This window comes from Urocitellus parryii, chromosome 11, assembly GCF_045843805.1.
Source record: "Urocitellus parryii isolate mUroPar1 chromosome 11, mUroPar1.hap1, whole genome shotgun sequence".
Taxonomy (NCBI): Eukaryota; Metazoa; Chordata; class Mammalia; order Rodentia; family Sciuridae; genus Urocitellus; species Urocitellus parryii.
In genome coordinates this window covers 114,127,025-114,153,932 of record NC_135541.1, presented here as the reverse complement: position 1 = coordinate 114,153,932, position 26,908 = coordinate 114,127,025, and the positions used below count along the sequence as shown (strand labels likewise).

Here is a 26,908-nt window from a genome sequence, read left to right as displayed (position 1 = left end):
GCAGCTGCCCCTCACCTGGCTTCTTTCTCCAGTTTCTAACTCATGAGAAACATCTCAGACCCCTGAGGAAGGAAAGAATAGAAGCTTCCTTCTTCCTAGTCTTATGGTAATGTGGTAGGTAGCTATGTTTTATAGAAATAAATTCTCCTAAGTCTGGAATTTCAGGTAACTCAACAACAGGGTATAATTTGAAGTAGCAGATTAAAGATGGGACTTTATCACTTGCCTGTCTCCCATCTTGTGGGATCAGTTATTGAGATGTCCAGATACAATTCTGGGTGGTCTACCCTCAGGCAGTGACTCCATTGCTTCCCTAGAGCCCCATTTACATGCCATTCAATACACAGCATCTTCTGGACTGTAAATTAGCCCTTTCACCCTGCCTGTGTACATGTCGTCAATATGATAGGGAAAGTGAGGCCCTTGATTGTGGCTCTTGTCCATGTGTCATGTCTTCTTTTCAGGTCTCACCCCATCCTCAGGAGCCCACACTGACAGCTTCGCCCCGCATGCTGCTTCCTTCTTCTTCCTCGAAGCCACCAGGCTTGGGCACAGGGACGCCGCTGTCCACCCACCACCAGATGCAGCTCCTCCAGCAGCTCCTCCAGCAACAGCAGCAGCAGACGCAAGTGGCTGTGGCCCAGGTTCTCCTCAGCCTCCTCCCTACTTCACAGGCTCCACTCTCATGGGCTTGATGCGCCTTCCCTAGCAAGGGGCTCAGGGCAGGTTTAAAACCTAGGGAGCCATAAGGAATTGCTCATGCTATTGGATCATTGCTTGTTAGGGAGTCAGGGAGGTGGAGGAGAAAAGGGGAGAGACGGGGGTGCTGTTGAAATGGAAGGGCATATTCTGATTTCCCATGTATCCCCCGCTCTGAGTTGGGCTTGGCTGGCTTGGCTGAATGTTGTTGAATAATGACTTCAACTTACCAAGGGAAAAGATGCGCACAATTCCACCCTTCCTTTCCTACCTTGTTTTCCTGGTATTTAGGTTAGGAAGGGATACCTCTGAAGTCAGGACAGGTATGACTTTGTGATATCACTCTTAAAACAGCTTCAAGTATAAATCTGTGCCAAACATTCTTCCAAAGAGTACTGTTATGGCATCCCAATCTACTTGTTTATAGCAGGTTTCCAAGCCTCCATTAGTGATCTACTTACTCAAAGCAGTATTTGATACAGAGTTGACCTTGGAATTCATCATATGGGATTGAATTTACAGGAATTTAGGTAGATTATTTGAGCCTTAATAAGAAGAACTATCTTACCCCTTAGGATTGAGATAGTGTTTATGCCCTGAAAGGCTTGCTGGGCTACTGCTACTTGTTAGGAGAAACTTGAGCTAATTTCTTTTGCTGTTTGCTTTCCATGAAAGGCACATTCTCTTAGGAACCTATGAGTCTAAGCCTTATCTCTACCATGGGTAATTAGGAACTGGTGAAGATGCATCTGTTTATTCCATTTAAAGGCCAAATCCTGAGATCAGTTTCAGACAGGGTCAGGACCGGAATGAGTGGCTAAAGATAGGTGGAAGATGTGGTGGTCAGGGTTTGGCAGAGATGGTGAGAGATCTGGAAAGGCAGAGATATGCATCAGCATTCTAAATCAGCTACTTATTGCTCAGGTTTTCTGCAGTCTAAAATGAAGGGAACAGACTACTTCTGGGTATACTTACTGATCCTCATTGTATCTTCTGCTTACTCTTCTCCTGAATTCTGGGTGAAGCAAGTTCTCCAAGCAGAGCTGTCCTTTCCAATGGTAAACTCTGAGGGAGCATTGGCAGTCTAGCCATATTGGATTTGCTATGACTTGGTCTTGAAAAGAACAGTCTCCACTGACCTGAGCCTGTAGCACCAGTCTCATTAGTGATTTTGCAGTAGGTTTCAGAAGAGTAGGCCCACTGCCAATGTACTAGATTCTCCTTAAAAATACTTACCATGAAAAATTCTGATCAAAGGATGTGTGGTGGTTGTAGGAAGATTTACAGGTGTTTCCAAAACAGTGACAGAGAGGAAGGAATGTCATTTGTGGCTTCTTATGTTTGGGGGGAAAAATCATTCCTCTTTGTCAGATAAAATAATTTATCTCCTATGGTAAATGATGGTGTGGCAGTCTGAGGATCCCCTCCTCCTCAGCATGGGGGATGACAGGAGCACAAAGCCAGAGTGCTCCAGCACTGGGTCCATTCCGAAACACATCATTTCCAAAAGTTTCCCATTGAATATAAATTCATTCTCCAACCATAATTCTTTTATCTTTCAGCATATCAATTTCCAAGTAATTATTATTTATCTAAGGGTAGGCTTGATGCATATTCATGATATTATTAGAAAGGCATTTGAATATGAAGTCACTGCTATGTACTAAAGACAAATTATTTGCAAATGCATGATCTCCGCACAATAAGAGTGTTGTGGGGGTAAAAGGAATCACTCATCTGCAAAGCAATAAGACCTATAACTTATCATAGGTCTATCTCAGCCAGAATGAAATCAGAAGAGTGATTTTCTGGTATAAAATCAAGCATCTGTCTCAATGGGACATCCCTGCCCTGCCCTGTTCTAATTGCCTCTCTTCTGAGAAGACAGTGAATCTGGAGGAAGAGAACAGTGTGGTGTTTGGGATTCATTTCATTAGCCTCTCTCAGTTCCAACCACTTCTGCAGACTGGGCAGCCTTAGCTTCTCATTCATTTGGAATCTGTCGGACATAACTGGCAGAGCCCTGCTTTACTCTCAGCTCAAGCAGTGACATGAGGAAAAGCCTCAAAGCATCCACATCTCATATTGGTACAGTGACTTTGAGTACAGTGATAGACTTCCAAAGACTTCAAATGAGACAGGACTTTGAGATCATATGCTAGCTGCTTGAGCATTTCTTCTACCCCTCTCTGCCATCCCCATCAGTCAGTCTCTGACCACCTTCCTTCTGTCTGCATCTTGCTTTTACTGCCTAGGAACGTAGCAAGGATATTGTTCTATCACTCAAAAGCTGGCTTTCCACTCCTGGTCCTGTGACAGATTCAGTTCTAAAGTGGCATTCAGGCTTCTGAATTCCAGGCTTCTCTGCACTCTTTCTTCATCTCACTTTGTAGGATTTGGTCTAAGCACTTTTTGTTAATATCCAAATCCTTGTTATCCAAGCAATTATGTCAGATACGTAGTGAGTTACTAGGTAGGTCATCTTAGTGTCTTTAACACTATGAAATAAACCAACTACAGTTTGCTTGGTTTCTCCACATAAGTAGGAGTGATTTTCATTTCTAGCATGAGGTTGGTTTTACTCATTCTGCCAGACTCTATTGCCAGCAAACTGTGAGGTTTCTATCTTTCATCATTAAAATACCAGCAGTACCCAGAATTTCAATGATCAAAACTGTGACCTCAGAATTTCAGGTGGGAATATATATTCCTTTTCTCTGTGAGCATCTGAGCTCTCCTCTGTTGATCCTGAATAAAAAGTTAAGGATCAGGCTCCAGTTTCTTACAGACAGGTATACTCTTGTGGTCACTTGTTATGTTATTTATGTTCCCTGCCCCATTGTTCCCAGCCAATCTGGTTCTGCTCTTATCATTGGGACCAGGCTCAGGTCTCTTTTGTGGTGTTTTGATTTGGTGTACGACCTCAACCTCTCCTGGTTTTATCCTAAATTCATTCAGAGCTGGTCTTAAGGGGCCTGCCCTAGCCTTAGAGGTACAGGGGTAAAGGGTAGTGTTCAGTCAATTCTTAAGTACTTCCAAGTCAGTCATCAGTGTGTAAATAGTGAATTACCCAAGTCCCTCTGACCACTCTCCCCAATCCAGCATGAGCCTCGCCTGGCTGCACTGGCTCCCTGCTTTTAGATGGACCCGAAGTTCAAGAGTGTGAATGTGATTATAATCACACCTTAGATCAAACTTGGAATGTAACTAGTACCTGCATGGCTGTGGACTGGGCCTGCATGGCTCCAAAATTGATCTGGGCTTTGTGGCTAACTGTTAACAGCTAAGTAGGCCAGATCTGTTCACAGTTTGCCAATTCCTGGCCCAGCTCATGGGAGAATGTTAGTGCAGCTTAGTATTGTTATTTAAAGATTTCTCCTCTACCTGCTGCCAGTTCTGCTTGTTTAGGAATCAAGTAATTAATTATTTATGCTTTGCAATCGTGTGTGCTGTAGTTAGACAAATAGTGCTAAGAATGCTCCGCATCCCCACCCCAGGCCCTAAATTTAGCATCTTTCCTGTGCTTCTCCCAGTCCCCAGCACCCTGGTATGTATTGCCCAAGTTCCTGCCTCATGCATGCTGAGACAGCGCTGCCTGCCTCTGCTTGTGTGTGTAGTGTGTGTGAGGGCAAATTGCTCTGGTTCTTTCCACTGCCATTTCCATGTGCCTACTGCTCCCTAACTTCAGCCTGGCCCTGCCCCCACTTCTGATGGAGGAGCTGGAGTCCAGGCAAGTAGGCTAGAAAGTGAGTGGGGCCATGGTCTGATGTGGCTGGGTGGGTTGAGGGTGGGTGTCAGAGTTTGGGGAAGCAGCACAGAGCTGGAGAGTGAAAGGTTGAATGTACATGTTATGCTGTGGCTAGGATGCAGACCTGGACACTAGCATGAGTGTGCCTTGGTGCCACATCACCCTGTTGCCTTTGTCACTGACTTAGTCTGTGAGTGAATAATCATTGCCAAAGATGGCACAGCTCTGGAAAGAATACACTAACATGTTCCTTTTCAGAAATTGATACAGTCTACCTTTCTGAAAGGCATTTAATTCTTTGCAAGGAAAGTAAGCTAAATACAAATAAACATCCCATTTGGGAAGAAGGGGTGATGCTTTCTGCTCCTGTCCTATGAATAGGGAAGTAAAGCACAGTGAGCCATAGCACACTGTCCAGACCAAGGCCAGAAGTAATGCTGCTTCATTCCAGCATTTCCAGGTCAAGTCCATATATACTTTGCCTCAAAGTTAAAAGAAGTCCCGGCCATTTTGTCCCCACTTGACCTGATTTGGGTTCTCCTGCAGCACAGACTGCCTCAGCTGAGGTTTGAGCCTCATGCTTTTTGTCACTTGTGATGGCTGTAGAAGGAGAAGGGCTCATTAGTGCTAGTTTGGGGCAGTGACAACAGCATTTACTTTTCACATTCTCAAGGTTTAAAACACCTGAAATGGTATAACTCTGTCTGCACATGTAAAATTCTTATTTAGTCTAGGACAAGGTGCACTCAAGTTCAGGAGTGTGTTCTCATGGCACTTGGTGCCAGTGGATTTGCGATGGCAGCATTTGTTTCCAGGGTCTTCTTTTGAAAGAGTGTTGATGGCACTCCACCATTGGAACTTGGATACCTGCAAAGGAAGATTCCCACTTCTTTCCCCCGTCTTCTGCAAGAAGAAACCACTCTTTTGTCCTGAATCCTAATTCTCAGAAGTCACAATGGGTAACTGGGGACTCATTTTCTGTGAACCTATAGCAAGTGGCCCCTAGTACTGGCCACTGTGTCTCCCTGGATGTGGAATCAACTGTACAAGCCCACAGCTAGCCCTCTCAGTTAACAGATGGAGAAGCTGAAGTTCAGAGAGAAGCGAGTTACCTGTAGTTGGCCAGGAAGTAACTGACAGACTCCAGCATTCCATCTCCTGGCCCAGCACTTTTAAATGGCCTGTTCTGTTGGGGTGTTCATATTGGGATGTAAGGACCTGAGCCTAGTAGATGTATGCAGGGAGCCCTAAGAGATATCAGTTAGTAGGATATGGGATTCTCTGCTTTTTCATTTATATCCACCGAAAAATTTGTTCCGTATTTCTGCCTGACATTTCCATTTGGTTCTAAAGAAAGTAGAAAATGAATAATGAACAATCCTATTTGTTCGGTAGATTCCTTTCAATTATACTCTTAGTTTAAATAAGTAACAGAACTCACAGGTGGAAGGTTGAACTGGACTTTCCTCCAGGAAATGTTTGAGGGCTTCTCACAGCAACTGCCCTCTTCCTTATAACCAGTAGGATTTGGGGGACTCCCAGGAGACACTATTCCGTACCTCATTTACCTAGGAACATAAAGGTTTAATAACCTCCTACCATTTGGTATCTAGATAAAATGTTATTGACACTTCTTTTCCTATTCAGACCTTCCCTCAGTTTATATGAAATAGCAAATAAAGCGGACATCTTGACCAAAAAATCAGTTCTGTCCTTAGCAATTCCTTGTGAAGGACAGATTTACTTTAGATTCCATAGGCACTATCTTCCTTGGGGAAGGATGAGCCCAACCTCATGGAGCACAAATGAAAAGTGGCAGCTAATCTCATTAGGGACTCAGCTTGGCTAGAAGCAGAGCCAACTACAAGGTCAGGTCCTCAAATCTTGGCAAAGAGAGAGACAGCCACGATACCAAACAGTGTAATTTTCTTGGTATTGGCTCTTGGAAGGGATAGATACTGGGGGCTGGTCTCTTAGTTGCAGTGTGAGATAACGATGGTCTTTTACTCCCTGACAAAATGTGAGTCTCTGGAGCAGGTTGCTTTTCAGAAATCTAGAATCTTTGTTATCTGAACAAGAAACCAGCTGCCTCCCTTCCATCTTTGTCCCCACTCCACACCCCACCTACCCTGACTCTGAGTGTTTGTTTACACTATGTTTTGGTCCAAGAAAACCTTCTTCACCATAGTTGCCTTGGTCCAGGTCGCCAAACTCACTAGTTTCCTTTCCTCGGAGGCCTTCTGAAACCCTCTCAGAGACTCCCTGGATACCTTTTAGCACAAGATTGTGGACATTTTATTGGCCTTGTGACTCAGTTCTTCAAGCCAGAAGCCTGATATAATTGCCCCATATCCTCCCACTGAGTTTTATCTCCACTTGGAGATTACACACTAAGAATAGGCAGTAGGAGTAGGTAACACTGCCCACTGAGGGTGCATTTGCTGGCTGCTCTATCATAGAATGTTGTGAATTGTTAGAGCTTGCCATAAACATCCATTTCAGCCTTTCAAGGGTTGTCAAAAGAGGCCTTGTTATCAGTCACCCAGCAAACATTTGACTCCTTCCGGGAAGAAATAACTATCCCAGGTGTCAATATGGGAAGTAACAAGGAAACAGATAATTGGGCAGAGAAGTTGGCATCCACAGACATGAGAAGGAAGGCTTTATTACAACCAGCTCACTAATTTAGTGCTTCCTAGCTCTTGTTATTTTTGTGCAAAAGGGGGGGAAAGGAAAAGATTATGTGGGGGTTGTTGTGCCACTGTTTCTTAGTGAGCAGGTTAATGTATGAGTTTTTGTTTTTTAAAAGACAAGATGTTACAAATGGAAGAAATGATTTACAGTAGAAGGGGTAGAGAGAGAAAAGGGGAGGGGAGGGGAGGGGAGGGGAGGGGGGATAGTAGACAATAGGACAGACAGCAGAATACATCAGACACTAGAAAGGCAATATGTCAATAAATGGAAGGGTAACTGATGTGATACAGCAATTTGTATACGGGGTAAAAGCGGGAGTTCATAATCCACTTGAATCAAACCGTGTAATATGATGTATTAAGAACTATGTAATGTTATGAACGACCAATAAAAAAAAAAAAAGAAAAAAAAAAAAAAAGACAAGATGAGAAAAGGGTACCTCCCTCAACATGGCAGTGCTATGTTGAGTGCAGGAGGAGTTTTCACAGCAGGGCTGGATGGAGGGAAGTGTTTGTGGTGGAGTGTGGCCCTTTCCTGCCTCTTGTCCTTGTGGTGGGGCTCACAGTAGTACCTGAGTGATGCATTATGGCCCTCCCTCCAGACAATCAGAGAGACCCACAGGGGCCATGACCAAGCTGCTTTTGGCTCCTCCTCCTAAATTACAAGCTGAGGAGCCTACTTCATTGTGAAGGGCTTTGTCTTGAGTTGAATATAGAGGGCATCTCTGGTCCTAGCCACCCACTGGCAACTCTCATTTGCATTCATGTCCCTCTCTTCTCTTTGTCCTGTCTTCTCTCTGTCTTCCGTTCCTCCTCCTTTCTGCAGGTTCACTTGCTGAAGGATCAGTTGGCTGCCGAGGCTGCAGCTCGGCTGGAGGCCCAGGCCCGCGTGCACCAGCTTCTGCTGCAGAACAAGGACATGCTCCAGCACATCTCCCTGCTGGTCAAGCAGGTGCAGGAGCTGGAGCTGAAGCTGTCAGGACAGAATGCCAGTAAGCCAGTGCCCTGCCCAGCCACACCTCCTTGTATGCAAGCTCTGGAAAACACATGCTATTTTCCTAAAGCTTTGGGGGATGCTTTATTAGACCTCTGACTTTGCCTTTATATTCCAGCAGAAAATAGGCAGCTTTGTTTATTTTGTCTGTATATTCATGAATTACAAAATTGCAGGGCCAGAGCAAACTTTGGGTGCCTTCAAACCCAGCAGCCTGACTTGGCCTTGACTAGGAGTCACTTCCACATGCTCTCTATTTGGTGGGGGCCTAGGCATCCTAAGGCATCCCATTTCTTTCTGAGAGGGCTTTTTCAATCAAAATATATTGAGCACCTAATAGGTGTCATGTTCTCTGTGAATTCTGTGAGAGTCCTCAAACTGTCTAGTAGTTGACTCTCTCTGTATGTATTATATATTTCACAACTCTCCTGCATAGAAAAATCTAACAGTATGTCCACTTAATAGATAAGGAAGCAGAGTAAATAGAGAGACAGCTTTGCTGCTCAGTGGTGGAAGTTGCCCAGCACCTAGCCTGCAATGCTACTCCCACCCAGGCACCTCCAATCTGGGCTGGGAAGCAGTGAAGGTGGTGCATCACTGTGTCTTCACCTTGGTTGTACTCATGGGTTACATGCATTCTCAGAGTCCATGTTGGCTGCAGAAATATCGACTGATCACCTCTTGTGCCATAAACTGTGATAGCATGTTTTATGTGAGCTCATTTAATCCCTGTGGTGGTAGATGTTATTATACTCATTTTATAGAAAAGAGACTGCTAGAGGTGAAGTAACTAGTTCAAGTTACAGGACTAGCAAGGGGTGGAGCCCAGATTCATTCCCAGGTCTAATTACAAAATTAATGTTTTTCAAACTATATCAGTAATTCCCCCAAACTATCCTATGAGCTTTTTAAAAAATGCATATTATAGGATCCCCATCAGTAGGTCTAGGGCAGGGCCACAAGTCTGTATTTATTTATTTTTGTGAAGCTAGGGATTATACCCAGAACCTTATAAGTGGTGGGTAAGTACTGTGCCAAGACTGACATCCTCAACGCTTGAGTCTTTATTTTTAAAGGGGCCCAAAGGTATGAGCTATGAGCCCCTGTGCTTCAATATTGTGTAAGCCTCTCTAGATGGTTCAGATTTTTGTTTGTTGAGACCCTGCTCTGTCCTAACTAATGCTGATTTACACGGTTATACTAAAAAAAGTTACTGCATGCTTTTAGTATGGTTCTCTGAACCGGTACTTTTTTCCTTGCCATAAACCCCATTCAAGGCACTCAGTAGCCTTCCCCAAATCCTCACATGGTTCTCATTGCTCTGCGTTTACTGCTCTCAGGAAGCCCCTGCAGCCAAATATCTGATGCTTTGAGGGTGGGAAGAGGAGGTTCCAAATGCTTAGCCCAGCCAGGTGCTGCGTTGTTGGTCAGGGAAGGACCCCTGCATGGGCTCGGACTGTAGGGAAGGACAGCTTCCCAACCAGAACCTTGCCTGACATTGCATCCCCTCTCCTCTTGTTTCACTACAGTGGGCTCCCAGGACAGCTTGCTGGAGATCACCTTCCGCTCCGGAGCCCTGCCTGTGCTCTGTGATCCTATGACCCCCAAGCCAGAGGACCTGCATTCTCCGCCATTGGGCGCAGGCTTGGCTGACTTTGCCCATCCCGCGGGCAGCCCCTTAGGTAGGCGCGATTGCTTGGTGAAGCTGGAGTGCTTCCGCTTTCTCCCGCCCGAGGACACCCCACACCCTGCGCAGGGCGAGCCGCTCCTGGGTGGCCTGGAGCTCATCAAGTTCCGAGAGTCCGGCATCGCCTCAGAATATGAGTCCAACACGGACGAGAGCGAGGAACGGGATTCGTGGTCCCAGGAAGAGCTGCCACGCCTGATGAATGTCCTGCAGAGGCAGGAGCTGGGCGACAGCCTGGATGACGAGATAGCCGTGTAGATGCGGGGCGAGGAGACTGCCAAGGTGGCAGCTGTGGTGTGTGGTCGGGCCATGTCTGTCTGCTGCTGGTAGGGAGATGCCCTGTGAAGGCACACTGCTGTGGGTGACACCCAGGGGCCTGGAGAGTGTAAGGCTTCAGAGGAGGATTAGGATTTCACTTTGGAAGGTAATCGGGGGAAGAAATTGGATTCCCAGAGGCAGATCAGCTGTGTCTTTACCTGTGACTAAAGGGTGGTGGGAACAGGGCTTTCCAGAGCCCATAGTTTGGGGAAAGGGTCCCTCTTCAGGACCACCTGGCTGCTGGAAGACCCCCCACCCCTACCCATTGCACTATCAGGCTCCTCTGCTTCGTTGTGTGATGCCCCAGTGGTCCTTCCATTCTCCCCACCTCCTTGAACCTGACCATAAAAGGAAGCCACTGGTACCTTCTCAGGTACTTTGGATATCAGGATGCTAAGAGTTGCCTAACCCTTCCCTGACCTTAATGGGAGAGTTCCTTCTCCAAGCCCTTGATGACATTACAGAGGTTGAATGCTCTGAGCTGCAAGTCAGACTGTCCCTTTCAGTGTGAGCATGGAATTTGGATGTGTCATAAGTCACAGTGAATAAGCTATTAGAGAAAATTGAATCCAAACATTTTCTCTAGCTGAATGTTAGATGTTGCTTCAGAGGGAGCCTGGGACCATTAACATCATTCAGACCCTTGATATGAGAGAGCCCAGGGGGAGGACAGCCTGTTTGCTACCACAGATCCCTTAGGTCTTACTCTTCAGTTTGGAAGCCCTGCCCTGCCTGCCTCCTGCCTGCAGCCCAGCTTGTACAAACAGACGATTGGAAGTGCCCAGTGTTCAGCCTCAGGCTGTGCCAGACAAAGCTTTTGCAGCCACTTTGCCTCTGTGAAAGTCTCAGAGACCCAGAGCCCCTGCCTTACCTCTCACCTCTTCCCTCCACTGGGCAATAGTGGTCAGTTTTTATTGTAAACAAACAAAATGGATGTAAACTGATAGCTGAGAATCACTGCCACTTGGATCAGGGACCATAGCCATGACACCCTGGCCCATCTATCTGTGGGTGCGTGCCTTGAGCACACTTATAAAAAGTGCCATGTGCAACACTTATCTTTTACCATCTAGGCCTTGCCTAGGGATCTCCACTTGTAACAGACTGACTAGGCATGCAAGGAAAAGCTCCTTTTGCTCCTGTAAGGCCTTAAGTGGTTGTTAACAGATATTCAGATGCCAGAAAATAGGGCTCAGATATGCTTGAGTCATATTTTTTTGGGAAGAAGTCTTCATCCTGGGCCACAAACTACAGATCAAACTGAAGTATTATTATGGGGCTAATTGATAAGGATATAATTGCCCCAAATGGAGTTCTTCAACCTCAGCTTTACTTTGGAATTTATATAAATGCAAATTCAGCCCTTTCATAAAAGCCGCTGTTGGATTTCTTCTAGATTGGAAAATCCAAATTAAAGGAAATAAACACAGCTTTAAATAGCCCTCCCTGGTGCATGAGGGTGTCAGTGAAAGTAGGATGGGATGCTGTGTGTGTATGTATGTTTGTGTGTGTGTGTGTGTGTGTGTGTGTGTGTGTGTACTGACTGCAGCCTTGTAAGAAGTAATGGGAGAAAAGCGAAAAGAGATCTCCAGGGATCAACAATAGATTTTTTTTTTTCATTTTCCTAACATGCATCTAGTTGGAGAGTCATGGTTTTATATGTTATATTCTCTAATTAACCATTGAAAGTAGGTCCAGTTATACAGGGAAGGAAGAAACAGGAACATGAGATTTATAAAACTAAAGGAGCAACTTCAGGAATCCAGTTTGGTTCAGCCTAGCTGGCTTATGAAATCCTAACCCAGGATTCCTTGAGTCTTGGAACTTTGATACCATCAGGATTTTGACCATAAGAGTAGTAGAAGGTCTTTTTCTCAAGGCCCACTGCCAGTAGCAGGAGCTAAGGATAAAGCCAGAAGCCAATGGAATAGGTGTGTGGACTGTAGATGGAGAATGCTTATATAGAATGGGGTGAGGAAGAAAGTGTCTATAAAACCATCTCAAAAATCTTATGAAGGGAAGGGAGAAATGGAGATGAAATTAAATAATTAGAGTAAGTTATCTGTGATGCTGACTTAGGACCCATTCAAGACTTTTACCCTTGGTTGTTTTTTTGTTTTGTTTTTGTTTTTGTTGGGTTTTTGCTTCTATCTCTCCCTATCCCTGCTTCAGGCCCTTCCTGGGGCATTCATTCATTTGTTGGCACCTTCCCTAGTGTGACTTAAATCTGTGCACACTTGGTTTCTGGAGCTGGAGATGAAGGACAGACCTAGAAGCCTTGAAGTGTCACCACCCACCCACCTTCCCTGGGGCCAACTGGGCAGGAAAGGAAATGTTGCAGACCTGATGGCCCAGCGATGTCTCTCTGTCCTCCTCCCTCCTTGCTTCTTGCTTTGCTAACTCAACTCGGCCTTCCTCTTTTTCGTCTCTGCCCTATATGGAGGACATGTGGACACCAGGGTCCCCTACATTACTGGTGCCCAGCCCACCCCAGGTGCCAGCAGACTCTTGGGCACACAAGGCTCTCAGAGCTGCAGAGCTAGAAAAGAATTTCTCTGCACAGGATGGACTGTATATGGGGACTAAAAATTATATTCCTTATATTCCTGCTTATATGCTATCTGTAAAACCTCTTTCTAGTCTCACTCCTCTCAACTGATCTTGTTTAGGAGTTGTATGCCTTTATTTACTCTTTGCTTGACTGCTTCCTCCTACTTACCTATCCTGCCTCCCTCAGCCCTCTATTTCCCAAAACTGTTGTCATTAACTCTGTTGGATCAACTCTCTGGGAAAAGATTCTGTTAATGTAAGTGCACTTACTCCCTGGATGTTGTCACTAGTCTAGTGGCTTTTGCTAAATAAACCTTTCATATTTCTAAAAACTTGTCTTTTCTTGCTGCTTCTATTTCACTTGCTCCTTCTGTCCTTCTCTCCTCCACTCAGTTTCCAAGCCAGGCGGCATCAGCTCTGTGACATGGTTCCCAAAGGTATGGGGTTTAGGAAAAATTCAGTCTCCTGAAGGAGTGGGGGGTGGTGGTGTCCTCTGTTGCAGTTTATATAGAACACCACTCGTCTTAACTGGGAATAATTTGCTCACCAGGGGACATTTGACAAATGTCTGGAAACATTGTTAGCCACGCTACGGGAAGGATGTTCCTGGCAGGTAGTGGGTGGAAATCAAGGGTACTGCTGAATATCCTGTGGTACATAGGAGAGAGAGCCCCCTGCAATGAAGAGTTACTCTGTGTGGGTGGAAGTGGAGTTGAGTCTCATTTTTGCAGTTCTAGGGGTTAAGCCCAGGCCTCATGTATGCTAGGCAAGTGCTATACCACTTATCCTCAGCCCTTTTTAAATTTTGAGACAGGGTGTCTCTTAAGTTGCCCAGGCTGGCTTTGAGCTTATGATCCTCCTGCCACAGCCTCCCCAGTAGCTGGGGTTACAAATGTGTGCCACCATGTCTGGCAAAGGCAGAGCTTTGAATGCATGAAGAATTACTATATCAGATAGTTCCCAGTATAGCTAAGATCAAGATTATACAATTTCACTGACCCACTCACTAAATGTCTGAGGTATGTAGTTGGTAGGAGTCTGAATGGGCCCATACAAGGAGGAAAACAGGTTCCTCTCCATAGCTACCTGGAAGTATTATGGCTTCATTGCCACACAGTTCTGTAGAGCAGTCCTGACTCCTGGGAAAGTGAGCTCTCCTGCATGCAGCAGAAATGAAAAGGAGGCACAAAACTGGGGAAGGAAGGAGCATATCAGAAGTAAGCCCCAGAGACTGGGGTTGTGGCTCAGCAGTAGAGCTCTTGCCTAGCATGTGCAAGGCCCTCGCTTCCATCCTCAGCACCACATAAAAATAGATAAACACAATAAAGGTATTGTGTACAACTAAAAAATAAATATTAAAAACAAAAGAAGTGAGCCCCAGAATCTCACATAACAGCCTTCACCTTTCTCATTTCTAAGCTCTTTGGCTGGAAAATTTAACCATTTTGAAGGCAGAGTGTTTGTTAGGTCTGATGTTCTGGCAGGTCCAGGCCAGGGAGAAAATGGGGAGGGGGTCAGAAAAACCAGGTTCACACGCCCTCTGTTCTTTTTTGGCCGAGCAAAATGAACTAAGCTTTATTTTCTCATCTGTCAAATGGGATAGTACATAAAGCAATTATCAGAGTAAATTATATTGCATTTTTAAAGCACCCAGCCAAGGATGTAGCTCAGTGGCAGAGCACTTGTCTGGCATGGGCAAGGCCCTGGGTTCAATTCTCAATATTGCTAAGTGATTGAATGAATAAATAAATAAAAGCTAAAGCACCCACCAGGGAGTGCCTGGCAGTCACCCGGGGTACAGTACAGTTTATCTTTTAGTTTCCTAGATCTGAACCTGTGCTGGTCATAGACCACTTTTCCTTTCTTGACTATTTGGTGCTGTGATGCAGAAGCCCTGGAGAAGGGAGCATGGGGTTGGCAGAGGGCAGAAGGTTAGGGACCAGTTCCTTTCCTGGTCCAGATAATGGTGAGACTGTGAATGGCCTCCTGGTCCCCAGAATGTGCTTCTCTCTGTACTTGCTAAGGAGTCCCATCAAGGGGTGACACGCATGCACAGCTACTTATGTACAGAAATCTTCTAGGGCTCAAGTGGCTTTTCCAGTTAGAAACACAAGCTCAGAGTGAGGACTAAAACAATTTTCGTAGTCTGGTCCCTAAGGGGCCAGTGTCTTGGGAATGATGTCAAGATTGCCTAGAGACCACTCCGCCCCACTGTGGACAGGTCATGACCCCACAGGTAGACTCCAGACTCTGACTGGGTAGGGTGGGGATAGAACAGGTGAGAAGTAGGAGTGACAGGTGTGGGCCCTGGGGTGGTCTCACAGCATATGAAGCAATAGGAATTTGAGCCCAGCTTCTCTCACTCTGTGGGGAATGAAAAAAACATAGTTGATACTTCAGCAGCACAGTGATAAGCAGGAGCAGCTTTGTTAAAACGTAAAGTAAGGCCCCAAGAAGAGTTACTGGGTATTCTCTGCAAGGACAAGGGAGGACTCTTCACACCACCCCCTGGCCCATTTGTTGGGGAGACAAAGACTAAGGAAGATTGGTGCCAGATCCCTGACCAGAAATGTCCCATTATAGTTAGAAGCCCACAGAGTCATCAAGGAACTGAAATAAGAGGAAAATAAGACCTGGGGGGATGTGGGGGGACCAGCAAGCATTTAGCCTTTTTTTTTTCCTTTGAGTCACATAATGAGCAAAATAAATGTTCTTGCTTGCATCCCTGATGCTCTTCCATCTTTCTGGGTCAGATTAGCAGTAAGGTCATGCAGAAATGGAGTGAAGAGTCAGGACTGTCATTGGACACATTCATTGGTATTGGGGGAACAGTATGTTCACCTTTACCTGCCGTTTTTGGTTGCTGGTTTGGTTTGTTTTGCCTTACTAGAAATTAAACCAAAGTACACTCTACCACTGAGCTTTAGCCCCAATCCTTTTTATATTTTTATTTTTTATCTTTTGACACAGGATCTGGTCTCTCTAAATTGCCCAGGCTGGCCTCTAACTTGGCAATCCTCCTGCCTCAGTTCCCCCAGTTGCTGGGATTAATGACTCCCAGTTTTCCTGCCCCTTTTGATATGATTCAAAATAGCAATGAAAAGATGTACCCAGGGTCAAGTTGCCTCTATTCTTCAGCAAGAGGTGCCCATTCTAAGTGAATGATTGTGGTGAATATTCTGAGTACGGGCCTGGCTCTCTTCATCTCTTTCTGCATTAATTAAGCTCAGGAGTGTTTTATCCCACCCCCTCAGAAGATCTAACATCTAGGAAGCCTGTCAAACTGCAGGGATTCTTCCCCTGCAGACAGGGGAGGATGCCCAAATTCTCCTCCCCAGTATAGAGCAAGGACTGATCTTATAGGACCAGAAGTCTAGGATCCTAGAACAGAGGTTCTCATGTCTGACCTGCCTTAGTGTCACCTAGAAGACTGGTTAAGGGTGGCTAAGCTCCCACCCTAAAGTTTCTAACACAGTAGGTCTGAGTGGAGCCTGAGAATTTTGTTTCTAACAAATTCCCAGGGGATGCTAATACTGTTGTCTTGGAGCCTTTCACTTAGAGAACCACTATCTTGGAGGATAGACCCAAACTTCAGGAATTGTCTTTATTTAAAAGGAGCGGGAAGGGCAGGCTGAGAAATGGGCCTCGTGCTGTTAGGCAACCATTAGAAGAAGGGGTGAGGACTGACTGTACTGGGATGGACTACAGGGTGACCTCAGACTTGACAGAAGACTGTGGCTAACTTTGATTTATTGGCATCTCACTAGAGACATAAATAGGCTTTGTCCCCTATGAACCTGAGGTGTCTAGACAGGCTACTTGAAAGCCTGACAGCTCCCTGAGGAGAGCCTGTCCCCCTGCCGGGCCTTCTGCTCCTTGCCCCAGAGGGTTTTGAGCTTACGGTAGTACACCTTGCAGCTGAAGCCCTCTTTGAAGCCCCCCTTTATGTGGCTCTTGAGGGAGTGGAGGGTAGGATACATGCGGCAACAGGCTGCACACTTGTAGCCATTTTGCTGGGCCGGCTGCCACCTGGAGACCATTAGGATGTCCTGGGATGTGATGTAGTCCGCGGAGTCCAAGCCATGCCTGGATTTCTTGGTGGACTCTCGGGGGCATGTATTTTCTGGGGAGGAAGATGATGAGCAGATGCTCTCAGCCATGTCCTCAGGAAGGCAGTTGTCCCCCCTGCCCTCATCCCTCTCCACCTCTGGGAAGCCATAGGCCTCCAGGTGGCTCTCTTTATCCGTGCACACAAAGTAACTGTAAGGGGAGAACCAGGGCCGGTAGATGGTGCAGTTCCGCCTTAGCTGCTCCCCATTCTGGGTGTCCCCCAAGGTGCAGTCTGCAAAGGAAAGGGCTGAGTCTGAGCCTTGGGCTGCAGGCAGGGGGACAGTCAAGTTGAGGAAGCTGGAAGCCCTCAGGAGAAGCAGCAAGGCAAGATGACAGGCCATCAGACATGACCTTGGGTGACTTCCATTCTACCCTGATGGCAGCTTGAGACCAGGTGGGAAACAGGGTGGGAAGAGCAGTGTAAGGGGATTTTTTCCTGCTGCTTTTTTTTTCCTGTTGTTACAAATGGCTATTGGATGTCCAGGCACTAAACTAAGCCTTGCTCTCAGATCCTTCTCTCCCGGGAGATACTTTGTCCTCTGAGGACTGACCTCGACGGGCAGCCCAGCAGATAGTTAAGCTGGATTTTAACCTCCTGTAGTCCCTTCTTTTGCCACCTCTTCTTGTGAGCATTTTAACAGACTCACTGCCTGTCTTGATCCCTCAACAACTCACTCAGACAGAAACTGATCCACACCAACTTGAGAGTTGGAGAGAAGAAGCAAGAGGCCTCCATAGGCCTATGGGTATCTATTAAAGAGGAAGGAACAGATAGAAGGTAGCACATGGTGATCCAGCTTGCAGACATCCTTCCCTTAGGGGAGCAGCCCCTGTCCGTCTTCAGTTTCCCACATGCCCCCACCCAGAGTTGGAGAAGACCTCACCTGGTGCAGGCACTGTGTTATGTACCCCATGCCGGAGAGCACTGCTTTGATACTGGGATGGCAAGGCCTGAGCTGAGCTGGAAACCTCAGTGGGTACCGCTGCCTTTGTAATATCTGGGTTACAGAAGAAACACTCTGGTGAGCTGAGCAAGGTTGGGAGCCTCCTTCTTGAGTCTCCCCAAGACATACCTATGGTACATCATGGGATCTCAAAGCTGAAGTCAAACAGTGATCTCTCACACCCCAAAAGGCATAGCTATTCTGGATGACATCTTGGGAAATTCCAAATGGGGAAGTTTTATTCAAACCTAAGAAAGATCCTCTGGAAAGAGTACATGAAGAGCTGGACACAGTGGTGTACACCTGTAATCCCAGCAACTCGGGAGGCTGAGGCAGGGGAATGGTGAGCTTAAGGCCAGCCTGGGCAACTTAGTGAAACCATGTCTCAAAATAAAAACTAAAAAGGGGTGAGGGATGTGGCTCAGTAGTAGAGTGTCCCTGGGTTCAATTTTTTTACTTCAAGAAAAAAATGTTTTTAAAAAGATGTGGCTCAGATGACACTTCTCTCTCTGGCTCGTCCTGCCCTGTACCTGACCCCCCTGTAGTTTATCATGTGTGACTTCATTCTACATTGCAGGCCTCTGGGTGCCCTGGATCCAGAGAGTGAGCTCTGGTCACAGGCTCCATAGCTGTGTTGCATAGTCCCGTTGAGGATGGGAAGCCAGGTTCTTTAGTTGAGACATCTCATGCCCACAGCCAGGGTGGGGTCACATGGGCCTCTGCTGCATGGCATGCATTGGAATGGCTACTAACACTTGGAGAAAAAGTGGATCTGCCCCAAATCCTAGGGCAGTAACTGTGCTCAGTTTGGGTGAAAGATTTATAAATGTCATGTATATTAATGGATATTTAGGGGAACTAATCAAGTTTGTCTCAAATTTTTATGTGCTTGGGAACCACCTGGATATCTTGTAAAAAATGCAGATTCTGATGTAGTCGGTCAGGGGTGGGGGCCTGAGCTCTACCTTTCTTCCTTTGCAGTACTGAGATTGAACCCAGGGATTCTCTAACACTGCCATCCCCAGTCCTTTCTTTTATTTTCTCCCCTACCCCTATTTTTTTTTCTTTCTTTTTTGAAACAGGGTCTTATTAAATGGCTCAGGATGATCTCAAATTTGTGATCCTCTGGTCTCAGCCTCCCCAGTTACTGAGATAACAGGCATGCACCATCATGCCTGGCCAGGTCTGCATTTGCAATGGGCTCCTGTGTGATGTTGCTAATGTAGGACTGGGACCTACACTTTGAATAGCAAGTCCTCACAGTGTCCAACTTTATTCCATGATGGGCTTATCAGTTCCCAGCTGCTTAGCCTCCACCTGATGATAGATATGTCTCAATCTTCTCCAGCTTCTTAAATCAGTCAAAACAAATACCTGTTCTTTATGTAGACAGCTCACCACCTTGAAATTCACTCAGGTTCTAGGGGGAAAATTAGATAACAAGTGTTTCCCCTATTCTTTCCTGATGAAAAAATTATTAAACAGCAGGAATTACTTTTACCTGGAATGTAGCATTTTGAAAAATGATTTTCTCCCCAGTGTAATTTGGCTTTCTTGCTAAATTTTGGTCCTGTGACATGACCTGGTAGGGTACTTAAGTAAAAGCTTCCTAAAAACCCTACATCTTTGCGGCCCTAGTGACACTAAAGTTTACCTGGTAAACTGGTGGCATGTGAGGATGTAATATCAGGAAAAGTGCTCAAGGCAGAGGAAGAGATTCGAAGTCCAGAGATGCTGAGGAGTGAGAAGTTTTCCATATTTTGACCACTGCGGGGTATGACGATCACACGCCTGCTCCCAAGAGGCTGGCCAGGTTGTCCAGACGATAAACATTCTGAGCACAGTTGACATCACAAGGTCACATGATTCCATTCACCAGCTAGGTTATACTTCTGAAAGGTGGATGCAGTCTGTTGTAAGCGAGATTCGTTTTTCTTTTTCCTTTTAATTGCTAAATATTTTTTGACTTGTCATTTCTCTGTGCCTTGCCCTGGCTGAGAATACCCAGAGAGAAGGAAGAATACAGTGGAGATATCATAATGATGTCCTCTGTCTGTCCCCTTTGTTCTTTTTTTTTTTTAAAGAGTGGGGGGGAGAGAGAGAGAGAGAGAGAGAGAGAGAGAATTTTTAATATTTATTTTTTAGTTATTGGCGGACACAACATCTTTGTTTGTATGTGGTGCTGAGGATCGAACCTGGGCCGCACGCATGCCAGGCGAGCGTGCTACCGCTGAGCCACATCCCCAGCCCCCCCTTTGTTCTTTACTATTGTCCCTTTTCTCTGTTGATTTTGCTATACTCCCCAGCTCTGGGAACCTTTGTTCTCTCTGAATAACTGTCTTGCTTTTCTTCTCCTTTATTTGCCACTGAATATTTTTGTTTCTTCTTTTATCTTTTTGTTTTAGTTTCTAGTTTTTTGGTCTCCATTTTATTTATTGGTTTGTTCATTTGTTTTGGTTTGAGGTATATATTTAATTTTTTTTAAAATAACTTCAAATTTATATAATTTTTAAAGTCAAAATTGATATAAAGAGCATCTATAGATCCTCTCTATAGATTTTTCTCTTGCTAACATTTGGCCCTATTTGGTTTATCTTTTCCCTCCCTCTTCTTCCCCTCCCTACATATGTATGTGTACACATAATTTTTTTTTTCTGGAGTATTTGAAGGTAAGTTGTGAACATTATGTCCTTTTACCCCTAAATACTTTAATGTATTTTTTTTCCAAAGAATAGCTATTAGACATTGTTTGAATGGTTGGTGCTCTTTTCTGAATGTGACTAAAACACAAATGGACACCATTTTGTTCATTGTTTTAAGCCAATTTGCTGGTGAGACTATAGTTTCCAAGGAGGCAGGGCTGTCTCTTCTCTCTGCTTTGATTTATCATTTAATAACTTTGTGTACTGGTGGGATGTGGAGTAAGTTTGAAAGATGACTGTGAGACCTTGAAGATAAGCTGAAGTTACCCCATTCCATATTGTCACAACCTGTCCACTAGCTACTTAGCTGTGCTTTAAATCAGCTCCTGTCACAGTGGTGTGGCCTATGAAGGAACATAGCACCTTCAACTTCTGCATGGAGCCCAGAGTGGTCTTTTCATCTCTAAATGTTTGAAGGGCAGTGGGAGAACCTGGTTTTCTTTAATGTTTTTTACCTCCTGGCCTGATTTGGAATTTTAGAACACATTGGGATACAAATTGAAGTTGAGTATTTTGGCATTTTTGAGACTCTAGTAATTTCACTTGGGCCATCATGGTGTAAAGCAAGATCATGAGTTTATAAATTGGTATACATAACTCATAATCCCCTCCTCCATCAGCTACCTGGGTGATAGTGTACAAATGCACTGCTGCTTGACTTTTCCATTTTATTAATTTAGACTCTGAGTTGAAGTGGATGAATATCTTTCTGGCTAAAGTCTAGCAATTTACATACGTGTAAATAAATGTAAATAGCATCATGTGAATGATGTGTTTCACACCCAGGGGACTTAGAATTTCTTTCTGCCTTAACCAATCACATTTCTCTCACTATCAATTAGGAACTGGAGATATACTTAATGTAAAGGGTGCTCAAAATATTGGAGGGGGAAACTTGGGAAGTTAAATACCTCAGTGCTGTTGGTAGAGTTTTTAAAATATGGCTCTGTTTTGGCTTAGTTATTAAAGTGTCTGTGGGAATGTGGTCATTTTAGGGTTTATCACACTGCTAGTAGCAGGTCCTCTGTCTTGCATGTGCTGTTGATGGTGACCCATACAGCAGGTGACACTCTCAAAGTAGCTGGTCACTACGTAAAATGTGTCTTTCTCTCATTTGTTTCCCACCTGCTTTCCGAGCCCCTTTCTCGGACAGGTAAGATACTCTCTTTCTTGTGGATGACTTATGTCCCCAGATGCCCTCCTCAGCTGGGGTATATGCATGTTGGGGGTTGCTATTGGGAGGGCCACCAGCTGGGATTCTATTGTCTCTTCCTTCCATCACCATTATTTTCAGAATCACCAAACCTCTTGTCCCGAGGCAGGAGGGACAGAGTTGCAGGGGTCATTAGAGTCATCAGCAGAAAAGAGGCTGATGACACGTCCCTCAGTTGTGGAGATGGAGGCCCCAGGCAAGCTCACTTGGAAAGAAGAACAGTTTCTCCTGGTCTGACTTCAAGAACCCTCACAGTGACTTTATAGAGGAGTTTCTGGGTGGTTTTTATAAGTGGAAACAGACTTATGAGCAGTTTCCATGTACTGTCAGCTCATCATGCACTTGGTTTTTAAGAATTAATTTAAAAGTCAACATCAATTAAACTGCCATTAAATGCCTGCTATCACACAAGGCCCTAAGCCAGGCATTGCAGAAAATGAAAAGTGCTAAAGATACCATAGCCCCACGAAGAACTTACCATTTTATTTTAAAGACAGGTATATTTACCAGAAAGATTTAGACAATTGTAAAGAGAGTCTATGGCAGGTTATTTTTAAATCACTTAGGAATTCAGTTTTTTTTTTTGTAGACTAGATTTTGAAGGGTAGAGAACAAGAAAGACAGGGGATCCAAATGGTGCCTAATTAAAAAGTTATTTGCTTGTTATAAAGAAATATGTTTTTAAAATAATAATAGTAATTTATACATACTTTACTCATAATTCATAGTTTACAAATCACTCTGACAGGAGGTTTTCATACTTAAAAAAAAAAATGAATGTGTCTTCTCTGGAATTTATTTTAAACCAAAAGGAAACCACCACAGAAAGTTCTGATCGTGGAAATGGTGCAGGGCCTGGAAATGGTGGAGGGCTTACTTTTCCCAGTATGTTCCACCGAAGCATTTTGTTGTGATTCCATAGTGACCCATATACTTTCTGGTTTGGAGGACAATAAATTGTTTAGTTTCCAAATAATCCTTGCTACATGGCAGAGTACAGGAGTAAGGGAAATGAGAGGGATTTGAGGCATGATAGGTGAATTGTGGTTATTCTCTGTAACCAGGAGTCAAGGGCCCAGCTTGTTGTGGGGTGAGTGGGTATTCCTGCTGCTGTGGCAGGTACACACAGACAGCTTGGGCCCTCCATCCCAGGGATGCCATAATCCAAGTTCCCTGGCATGCCCCCTACCCACAACGGTGCTTTCACTTGCACGTACACCAAGGGCAGTTACAGAGGTGAAGACCATGGGGCTCACATCCTCAGGGAAAGGTCTTCACCCCTCTTCCCATGGCTTTCTCCCTGCCACCCAAAGTCCCTTGGAATATGGCTTATCCAGATAGTTAGCCCTGCTGAAACCTCAAGAAAGAGAAATGTTCCCCCTGACCCAGGACTCTGTAGTACACAGGCAGAGAGAGAACTGCTTCAAGCCAATCTCCAACAGAAGCAAAACTACACTCAAACCTCAGTTATTATCAGAAAAGGCCTCATGGAGGTGTTAACAAGGAGAGTAGCTCTTGGACCAAATGGAACCTGTTCTTCTCCCAGACTGACAAAATATCTGGGGCAATTGATATGGACAACTCAGGTCCCAATTTCAGGGCTCCAGAGAGGGTCTGGCTGCCTTGACTACTGAGGTGGTTTTTTTGAGGTATGGAGAGGATGCCTAAGTGCCAGTGTATGGATAGCCTGGCCTAGAGCCTGAAGGTCCAGCCCTTTCAACAACAAACCTTGGGGCTACCATTTGGCCTTCCAAATTCTCCATCCATAACATATATTTTAGAAATTCAATTCAAAAATATTTATTGAGTACAAACTATATACTAGACCCAGTCTAGGCATTGAAGACAAAGATGGACGCTGCGTGGCCTCTGCCCTGCAAAAGTTCACAATGCAGTGGGTCTATACCCAGTCCTTCTAGTTCATTGTTCAAGCCAAAGGGAGATCCCCAAGAGAAGGGCCATCTACTAGGTATATGTAGGCAGCTGTTCCATGTTCCAAGGCAGGAAAAAGAGCCCTGAGCTCTGAGTTACAAGTTCTAGTTTCAGACTAACCATCAGCCAGCATTGTAATCTTGGGCCCTGCAGTTCATTATGAACTGAGCCCCTCCCTCATTTATAAATAGATATCTTCCCAAGTTCCCCACATTACACTGTAAGAATTGAGGTGGGGTTTATAAGGATCCTTGAGCTTTACTGCCACTGAGTACCTGTCCCTTTGGTGTGAGCTGGTTCTGATCTACTACTTGACCTCTCTGCTCAGGTGCTGACCTAGTCTTCCAAGACCTAAGGAACTGCTGGCCCATTTTCCGTGGAGAAAATGTGCTAAACATATGGCTTTCAGAAGGGAACATCCAGCACCAAGCCTCGTACTTGCCATCCCTCCACCGGCTTCCGTCCCAGCACCTGAGTCAGAGAGCTCAGCATGTGTTTGTGGCAACGTAAACATGTCACATTTTGTTGCTTCATTCTCATTTTTTTGTTCACTTCAAAGGGCCTGGTGACCCCCAAGGTAGAGGGATCAAACCTTGAGTCAAAGAGGTTTATTTAAAGGAATGTTTGCCTTTTTATGGCTAATGAGTCACTGATTAACTTGGGTAGGACAGAACTGGAATTTCTGGTCCTAGGTCCCATCAAGAAAACTGTACTGGAAAGTCCAAGAGCATCTTTGCTGGCTATTTCTTGTATGTTTCTGAAGCCTTATGGAGTGACAAGTTTGGGGCCTGGTATAAAGCAAGTAAAAGCCCAGTGGTATGGTCCTGCTCGCGTCTACTCATCAATTTCTTTCTCCCCTCTTTGTTCCTAGTTGACCACAGCATGTTTGAGAATTTGAACACAGCCCTCACTCCGAAGCTCCAGTCGAGCCGTTCCTTCCCCCACCTGTCCAGACCTGTGGCCCCCAGCTCTGCCACCCTTGGCTCTTCAGAGCCTGGTGGGCCAGGAGTGAGGGTGGGGAGCAGCCAGCACCTCAAGAACCTAGGCAAAGCCGTGGGGGCCAAAGTCAACGACCTCCTGAGGAGAAAGGAGCCCTCGGGCCTCAGCAGCGTGGGTGTGACGGAGATCAACAAGACTGCGGGGGCTCAGCTGGCTGGTGGGGCTGATGGGACATCAGGGGCCTGGCTAGAGGATGAAAGGTGAGTCCCTCCACCTGCCCAGTAGTCCACTTGAATGGGTGGGGACAAGGACAGACTGCAGTGTGTCAGGGGAGAACCGCACTGAGGAAGGGATATGAAATTGTCAAAAGCTGGGCTGGGCCATGTTCATGGGGACTGGCCTCCACCTCCACACGTCTAGGAATGCTTATTGAGCAGCCATGGTGGCCTCAAGCACTGCATATGCAGACTTTACAGCATCGTTCTATCTAACCCTCGCAGAACTCAGGGAGGTAGGTTAGGTTTTCACTTTGCCAATGACTTGAGTTCAGAATGGTCAGGTGAGTAGCTGGTTAGTCAGCACCTGGCAGAGGTAGATTTGAACCCAAGTATTACCCAGCACCTTCCCAGACGGATTCTGATGCCTGAGAACCACAGGAAAGGAGAAGTCCCCTGTGGCACTCCCATTCTTCTACTCTAACCAAGAGGTCCTTTCGGGTCCCGTTTTACATGGATTCATTTGTTTGTTTATTTATTTATATTTCTTACTGGGTACTGCACCCAGAGGTACTCTCCTAATGAGCTACATCCCCAGAACTTTTTATGTTTTATTTTGAGACAGGGTCTCACTGCATTACTCAGGCTAGCCTCAAACTTGCCATCCTCTTGCCTCAGCTTCTCAAGTAGATAACATTACAGACGTGAACCACCACACCCGCCCAGGCCTTGTTTTAAACATGGCTGCTTCTGAAGCAGTGATACACCCCTTATGGGGCTTATTGTTTAGGTTTTTGTGCTGCTCTGAACACTGAATAAGGATAAAACAGGCCAAAAGCTCATTGTTGTGTTGAAATTGCTAAGACCTGCACCCTGAACCCAGAATTGGAGCCCAGGGGGTGAAGCACTTATTTGCTCAAGGGATGAACTCACCCATGTGGGTGAGTTGAAGGTGAAGTTGGAGTTAGAGACGTGAGGATGGGGTGGACTGCTATCTCACCATTTGTAAAGCATGTATATTTACTGTCATCAATCTTACAGATCAGTCCCTGAGGACTTCCCTCGCCTGGATCCTCCACCTCCCATAACCAGGAAGCGAACCCCTAGGGCCCTGAAGACCACCCAGGACATGCTGATATCATCACAGCCCGTCCTAAGTAGTCTGGAGTATGGGACAGAGCTGTCACCTGGGCAGCCCCAGGACTCCCCTCTCACTGTCCAACCTGTCCCAGCAGATGCTTCACAGCTGGAGGCCACCATGGAAGATAGGGACGAGGTTCTGCCCAATGGTGAAGTTTCCCTATCGGTTCCTGACCTAATTCACAAGGACAGCCAGGATGAATCTAAGTTAAAGGCAACTGAGCACAGAAGAGCCTCCTCCCCAGGCCTCGTTGAGAGGAATGGCCTCAAACTCAGCTTGAGCCCCATCAGCCTGGCCGAGTCCTGGGAGGACAGTAGCCCCCCTCCTCGGGCACGGACCTCCAGCCTTGACAATGAGGGCCCTCACCCAGACCTGCTGTCCTTTGAGTAGCCTGTGATCTTCCTCCAAGCACCCCTCTTCCCTCTGCTTTCTCTTCCACTGTGCCCAGGGGGCCCTGGCCCTAGCTCTACCATGCCCTTTGGTCTTCCTTGTACAAGGCACCTGCAAAAAGCTGATCTCCACACAAGTTGTTGCAGGGTTAAAAGTCCACAAGTAATTCTAGTCGAAGAGTCTATCTGCAGAATGGCAAAAGGACTCAGGTGCCATCCTTGATCCTAATTTCTGTAAGCTCCTCTGGGTGTTGATTGTAGCCCAGGGGTACTAGAGCTCTTTCACCCACAAGTTTGTTCCAGCTTCCTACCGAATTATAGGGCTACCAGCTCAGGATGATGGATCTTGCAGGACTTTTCTGTCTCCCATATGCTGCCTGCTCTTCTTCACCCAAGCCCTGGTTCCTCTCTCTCCTCCATCATGGCCCAGAGATCCCTATCTCAGGGGGCAACAAGGCTGGATGAGGAATGATGGGGTTGGCTTGATGATGGGGCCTGTCCTAGAAAGCCACACAACCTGACCGTAGCCCAGCCGTGGTTCCTCCTGGTTCCAAGAGAGTGCGGGGCCCCTGGTATCTTTCCTCTGTCCCAGGGGGCCAGAGGGGGTGCTTAACCTCTCAGGGTTCTCAAGGTT

At 45.8% G+C, this 26,908-nt stretch overlaps 3 protein-coding genes across 5 annotated transcripts in view; 2 read left to right on the top strand and 1 right to left on the bottom strand.

The window, feature by feature from the left end:
• Nos1ap (nitric oxide synthase 1 adaptor protein) overlaps positions 1–10,079 on the top strand; it is a 291,877-nt gene extending 281,798 nt beyond the window's left edge. For both annotated transcript variants that reach the window (XM_026412681.2, XM_026412680.2), the window contains exons 8-10: positions 465–644; positions 7,967–8,132; positions 9,664–10,079. In XM_026412681.2, coding sequence (XP_026268466.1) covers positions 465–644; positions 7,967–8,132; positions 9,664–10,079 — 762 coding nt within the window. The remainder of the gene's footprint in view (positions 1–464; positions 645–7,966; positions 8,133–9,663) is intronic.
• C11H1orf226 (chromosome 11 C1orf226 homolog) lies at positions 9,746–26,555 on the top strand. Its single transcript, XM_026412682.2, has 3 exons — positions 9,746–9,816; positions 24,462–24,789; positions 25,786–26,555. The coding sequence occupies exons 2-3, from the start codon at positions 24,473–24,475 to the stop codon at positions 26,273–26,275; spliced, it is 807 nt and encodes a 268-aa protein (XP_026268467.2). The 5' UTR covers positions 9,746–9,816; positions 24,462–24,472; the 3' UTR covers positions 26,276–26,555.
• On the bottom strand, positions 16,505–19,500 carry Spata46 (spermatogenesis associated 46). Of its 2 annotated transcripts, XM_026412683.2 has the most exons (3): positions 19,398–19,500; positions 17,684–17,797; positions 16,505–17,031 (listed from the first exon to the last, which is right to left on the bottom strand). In XM_026412683.2, exons 1-3 carry the CDS (start codon positions 19,498–19,500, stop codon positions 16,505–16,507), a joined length of 744 nt encoding a protein of 247 aa, XP_026268468.2. The 2 variants fall into 2 exon arrangements, with proteins under 2 accessions (XP_026268468.2, XP_026268469.2); XM_026412684.2 differs by lacking the exon at positions 17,684–17,797.
• Positions 26,556–26,908: the final 353 nt, after the last annotated feature.